The sequence below is a fragment of the Elephantulus edwardii genome, unplaced genomic scaffold, assembly GCF_000299155.1.
Source record: "Elephantulus edwardii isolate Elephantulus edwardi_28Jun2011 unplaced genomic scaffold, EleEdw1.0 scaffold00036, whole genome shotgun sequence".
Classification (NCBI taxonomy): Eukaryota; Metazoa; Chordata; class Mammalia; order Macroscelidea; family Macroscelididae; genus Elephantulus; species Elephantulus edwardii.
Window position 1 is genome coordinate 944382 of NW_006399786.1, and position 6719 is coordinate 951100.

The 6719-nt window shown below is 39.8% G+C and overlaps 1 protein-coding gene across 1 annotated transcript in view; it reads right to left on the minus strand.

Annotated features, from left to right (window-relative positions):
- Window positions 1-6474, minus strand: part of IL18RAP (interleukin 18 receptor accessory protein) — a 31852-nt gene extending 25378 nt beyond the window's left edge. The window contains exons 1-4 of the mRNA XM_006884600.1: window positions 6402-6474; window positions 5640-5952; window positions 5364-5544; window positions 1992-2142 (exon numbers count right to left, since the gene is read on the minus strand). Of these exons, the coding sequence (XP_006884662.1) occupies window positions 1992-2142; window positions 5364-5544; window positions 5640-5952; window positions 6402-6474 (718 nt within the window). The remainder of the gene's footprint in view (window positions 1-1991; window positions 2143-5363; window positions 5545-5639; window positions 5953-6401) is intronic.
- Window positions 6475-6719: the final 245 nt, after the last annotated feature.

The window sequence follows — 6719 nt, forward strand, 5'->3', positions numbered from 1 at the left end:
TTGTACATAGGGTCGCTATGAGTCGCAAGCGACTCGACGGCACATAACAACAACAACAACAACAACAACGACAACAACAATAACAACAACAACATCCTTATATAGGAGGAAATTGACTTGAAGTGTAAAAGAAAGGAGTTATAAAAATAACTAATTATACTTTTATATATCTAATTATATATCTAGGGTTTTGGAAGTCTCAATGCTAACGGTTGTTGTTGTTGTTGTTATGTGCCGTCGAGTCGCTTGCGACTCATAGCGACCCTATGTACAAGGGCCCTAAACTCTGCTCTGTCCTTTGCCAGTCACACTGCCTCTGACACACCCATCCCCATTACCCAAGTCACTGAATGAATTCACCTCATAGAAGGTCATCCCCTCCTGCACTGTCCCTCCACCCTCCCAAGCATGATATCCCTCTCCAAGGACCAGTCCCTCCTTGCAACATGTCCAAAGTATGTCAGATAAAGCCTCAGAATCCTTGCCTCCAAGGAGCATCCCAGTTTAACATTCTCCAGATTAATCTGTTTGTTTTCTTAGCAGTCCATGGTACACTCAATACTCCTCTCCAGCACCACAGCTCAAAGGCATCAATTCTCCTTCTATTCTTCCTAGTCATTATCCAACTTTCTGACAATAACAAACAAGTGATTGCAAAGACCATGGCCTGTATCAGATGCACCTTAGTCTCCAGAGAGGCACCACTGCTCTTCAGTACTTTGGAAAGGTCCCTTACAGTGGACTTTCCCATTACAATACATCTTTTGATTTCCTGTCTGCTGGTGCCAAGAGTGTTGACTGTGGAGCTGAGCAAACTGAAGCTGTGAACAATCTCAATCTCTTAACCATCCATCCTGATGCTGCCAATTGGTCCAGTGGTGAAATTCTTTGTCTTCTTGATATTGAGTCTCAATCCACATTGAAGGCTGCAGTACCTGACCCTCTGCAGCAAGCACTTCAAGTCCTCCTCAGTTTCAGCAAGCAGGGCTGTGTCATCTGCATAATGCAGATTGTTGATAGATCTTCCACCAATCCTGACACCATACTTCTCCTCATAGAGTCCAGCCTCACGGAAAATCTGTTCTGCATACAGGTTGAAAAGGTATGGAAATAGAAGCCATCCCTGTCATACACCCTTCCAAATTTTAAACCATGCAGTGTTTCCTTGCTCTGTTCTGATGACTGCCTCTTGGTCCAAGTATAGGGCTCTCATTAGCACAATCAAGTGCTCATTCTTCTCAGAGTCAGCAACAGTTTGTTATGATCCACACAGTCAAACACCTTTACATAATCAATGAAACACAGATAGACATACTTCTGATATTCCCTGCTTTCAGCTAAGATCCATCTAACATTAGCTACAATATCCCTAGCACCACGACCGCTTCTAAACCCAGCCTGGACTTCTGGTAGTTCTCTGCTGATGAGCTGTTCCAGTCTTTTTTGGATAATCTTCAGTAGCATCTTGCTTGCATGTAGGGGTGTAGAGTGTTTTTGTGAGTGTGTGTGTGCCACCAAGTCGAAACTCACTTATAGCCGATCATCCTGAGGCAGTTAATTGCATGGAGGAGATTGCTGATTCTCCTCCAGAGAGCCGCTGGTAGATTCCAACCACATGCCTTTGGGATTGCAGCACAGCTTTTTGCCACTAGGTCAACAGAGTTCCCCACAGTGGTGTTAAGGAATAGTAGGAAACACTGCAAAGTAGGGGGAATTGAAGGCTCTACATGACTCTGCCTGTGTAACTATCTCTTTTTTCCTTGGGGGAAAAAATCCAAAAGAATTTTTCATATCTCAAATCAGAAAATTAAAATCTCACTTTGTTGTTGTTGTTATGTGCCATCAATCACCTGCAACCCATAGCAAGTGCAACCCATAGCAACCATATCTATAAACAGCAGCTCTGAACCCTGCCCTGTCCTGAGCCAGTCTCACTAATTCTGACTCACCAATCTCCATTGCCCCTTACTGTATCAACCCATCTCACTTACCGACTGTTTTTACTTGGATGACAGCTCTGACAATCCAAAAATTTGTATTATTCGACTGCTTGTAATCACATGTATATGTTCCACTGTTAAAGTCATAGACTTCACCTAATGACATGGGGTTGCTTCTTTTGTTAGGGAGTAATTTTCCATCCTGATTCAGAAAAGAAGAGTGAATAACATTTTAACCGGAGAATTTTTATCAATTCAATCACATCTGTAGAAAAAAATTTTCAGGTTTGAACCAATGAGGTAAAACTTCAGTCTGAAATGAGGATATTCTCCAAGCAATGAAGGGATTGTATTTAAAATCATATTTGCAAAATTCTTATTTCAAATGATAGATTTTTTTAAAAAATATAACTACCCTTTGTTTAGTACTCAGGAGGATACCTCAGCTAATCAGCAGAATATATCAGTATTTCTCATAGCATGGCTCAGGTCTTTAAAAATATTTTCAAAAACATAGTGTTTTAAATAGCTGGTAGTTAAAAGGCATATGGAGCCCCTGGGTAGTGCAGTTAAGCCGTAGGCTATAACCAAAAGTTTGGCACTTGTAATCAACTCAGTGATGCTCAAAAGAGGCCTAATGATCTACTTCTGAAAGATCTTACAGTCATTGAAACCTTGTAGGGTGCAGTTTCTACTCTGAAACATATGAGGTTATATGATTTAAAATCAATTTAATAGCAATGTTCATGAGAACAACAGAATGAATAAATATATCAGCCTTGAAACAGTTTTCAAAAATCTTATCTAAATTGTTCTTACTTCATCCTTGTTTGGATTCCTTATTTTAGGCTTACTACTCTTACCATTTATTGTGACACTGGATATCTCACGTACTTCACAAAACAACAAGCATGTCTTGGAGGAAGTATAACCAGGGTGTTCCTTACAGGCAAGAATGGTGAAACTTCATCTCACATACTGTGGGCACATTGTTGGGAGGCACGAGTCCTTGGAAAAAGACATCATGTTGGGGCAGGTAGAGGGTCAATGAAAGAGAGGAAGGCCCTGAACAAGACGGATTGACACAGAAATAACAATGGGCTTGAGCAAATAAGAGATAATGAGGACGGGGTAGCATAAGGCAAGGTTCAGATCTGTTCATAGGTTCACTATAAGTTATAGTTGACTCGATGGCACCGAACAACAACAGTCGTAACAAGCTCACCAGTTCTCCACGTCACTTGTTGTTAGGAACCGACTCCTAGAAGACCCTGTATGGGTTTTCAGAGGCTGTAATTCTCATGAGTGTAAATTGCCCGTCTTTCTTCTGAACAGCTGCTGGTGGATTCAAACTGCCTGGTTTGGGGTTGGCAGGGAAATCTTTATTCACTAGGCCACCAGAGCTCCCTTCTACATCACTAGGCTCACTCAGTGACAACAGATGATAATTACTAAATAGGCCAAAGAAAATGAGAAGGAGAAATGGAAGATATACATGCAGAAATTCCATGGAACACAGTTCACATGCACACGCAGAGCCAGCAACCACATCAGCATTTCAGCAAACAAATGAGATTTTCTTAAAACCACCAACGGAAAAGTTATTCTGAGCATGGGTTCTATTGACATACCAACAATGTCACTGAGGCTCAGTCAACGTCACTGGCCTGCAAACACTTACTAGCCACAGCGAGAAAACTAGAAAGAGCCCAAATACGGGGTCTTCTAAACCAGTGGAGTTTTTGTTATTTGGAGAGAACTGAAAATAATGAGCAGATGACTGGCTATTCAATTCATTGTAGCTGTTATGAAATGAATGTGTTTCTTAAATTAGGATGTTATTGAGGCAATAATGCTTTCATTGTAGCTATGAAATTCAAAAGTGAGTCCTTAAACACATTGCTTACCCTCTCTCTGTATAAATAATTTCATAGTGACATCATAACATGTGTCTATCTATCTATGACCAGAGAGCCATAAGAAAATCAAGAAAGAAAACATCTTCTCAGACCACAATCATTATAGCCCAAACGATTATTTGCTGTCCAGTTGACGCCAACTCACAGTCATCTCTGTGCTCTGTGGGGTTTTCAATGGGTAATTTTTTAGAAGTCCATTTCTGAGTCTTTTTCCTAAAATGTCTCTGGATATATTTGAACCTCCAGCTTTTTTATTAGCAGGTAATTCATTAGCCTTTTGCCTGGTGCCTTCTTCTGCCCCCTCCCCCCAACAAAAAGTAACAAAACCCCTCCCACACACATTGCCCTTAGCTCAGTAATGACACCACCTTAGGGACTTTCTGTACCCTCAAGGGTCACTAATTTTTTCTTTTGAAGTATATAAAACCTTCACATAAACAGATTTCATCTTTTTGTTTTACTTCAGTCAGTGGCAACTTAAAACTATGTTTAGACTAAGAGATAACAAAGTAAAACTTGAAATTTTTCCTGAATAAGGCAAAAATTCTACATTTTTAAAAACCACTTGCAATTCCTAGAGAAACTTAAAACTTTATCCTTTAAATTATACCATGCAGAGGTTAACTGACTCCTTTGGAAAAGACACTTCCAAATGTTAGCACTTGGAAAAATGATATAAAGTGGGATGAAAATATGAAGTGGTTTTGTTCTGAATGTTTCTCCTCTGTGACATCAACGTCACAATGAAACTTCCTGTCTCTTGTCTTTTCTCTTTAGGACTGCGTTCCCTTCTCTCTTTGCTGTGCAAGAAAGATACTTACTGTCTGATACTATCTCTTGTTTGCCGTTACTTTTCTCCCACACCTATCCTCCTTGAAAACTAGTCCATCTCCTAAGTCTTTCACAGAGTATTTAAAATGTACTTGTTTTGTGTTTCAATTCCCTAACAAATGCTCACTGCTTTCCAAAACATAGTGAAAATGAGTTAATCTTTCTGCATTAACTTTGATGTTGTTGTTAAGTGCCATTAAGTCAACTATGACTCACAGCAGCCCTTTGACCAATGGATCTGAACCCTACCCTATCCTGTGCCATCTGCCTAACCTCTGACAAGTTTGAGCCCACCATTACAGTCACTGTGTCAGTCCATTTGTTGAGGTTCTTCCCCTTCTTTGCCATTGCTCCATCTTTCCAAGAATTATTTCCTCTTCCAAAGTCTGGCCCCTCTCAATATGCCAAAGTATACAAGATGTAATTCTATGTCTTACTTCATGGGTAATATAATTACATTTTATCAAAAAGAAGGTGTTAATCATTGAAATATCAGGTCTATGACTGAAGAAAAGCAAGAGGGGAAACCATTTCAAGTTTTGACCATAACTTTGGGGCAAGCCCATGAGAAACTTAGTCCTCTAATTCTCAAACTCACATTGATATGAAGCAACTCTCAATATGTTAACATTAAAAAAAATTACTCATTTCAACTTCAGGAGATCATTCTTACATGGTACCAGGTCACTTCTGGACTTTGTGTGGGAATTTCACAGTTAAGACCGGGACAAGAAATTGATGCCAATCTACCCAAACGAAGAGTTTGCTCATGTCCAGCATCTGAGCAGGATGTGTTTTTCTTGGGCTTGACTACTACAATCATCTTGATACAACAGCCATCATCCTGGGGGTTCCTAGAAGAGTTAGCAAGGTCCAGTGATCATAGATACTAAATACCAATAATTAAGGATATGAGACTATTTTAAGATAGCAAAGCATTGGAACATACCTAATCCTAGGTCGACAGATATATGACCCAGCATCTTTCATGGTTATGGGAGAAAAATAAAGGGCATTCAGGATACGAGGATAATTTCTACTGATCTCCCGTTGTGGGTCTTCGTTTTGTGATTGTAAGTACCATTGGACATCAGATAGGTTCTTACTGCCACTGCAGGGCCCCTGTTCAGGGACTTGTGCTGGTGAAAGTTGATTTCTGTGAGAGAAATGAGATTTCTGTAGCTCTGGAAGATCACAAAATAATAGAAATTCCTCTTCATTCCTTGCATGATATGTCCAAATGAGTTTTTTGGTGGAGCAATCTGAAAACCACAATGTAGCAAAAAAATGAATTCGAAGATTAAATACTAACTTCTTGATTCTACAAGAGGGTTGGACTTAACAGAGACTAATTTTCTTTGTGTGTCTTCTTTACTCTTTCAGCTTTGCAGAGGATAAAAAGCTTATTCTCTAAATGCTTTCTAGTATCTACAGTTAATGACAGAGATTCCCATTCAAAATAGCTGACCCACTAGATACGCCTCTCCACCTCTTTCCTCTGAGCACCCATCTCTGCTGACATAATTAATCATTGTTATTTGATGTTGGTTGAGCTCTTTGCCCCCCAAATGTCTCTCTCTTTCCCCATTTTAAAAGAAGTAGTGTAACATTATAGGTTGATATACCATATGGCAGCTACGTCATGTTGGCTGTCACTTTAAATGTTGACCACAAGACTTGCAGTTTACTGGGGAAATTGAAAGACACCTACCTGGAACATTAACTCCTTTGATTCTCTCTCTTGAGACAATCCAAAGAAATATGCAACCCAGATAAAGTATCATTATCCCTTTATCCTTCTATTGCTTCGATAAATATGTTCTGTTGAAAGAATGAGCACATTGTGAGTCAAAGGTCTGCCTTGAGAATCTGCTTTATTTTCTGTTAACCAAGAAATGGGAAATGAAGAAATTGGAACCAGTGATCAAAATGCAAACCACACAGGAAGTCTTGAGAGGGTAGGCCCCACTTCGCAGAGCATCTCATGGTTTAAGTGGGAATTTTAAAAGATGTGTCGTATCTCTCCAGG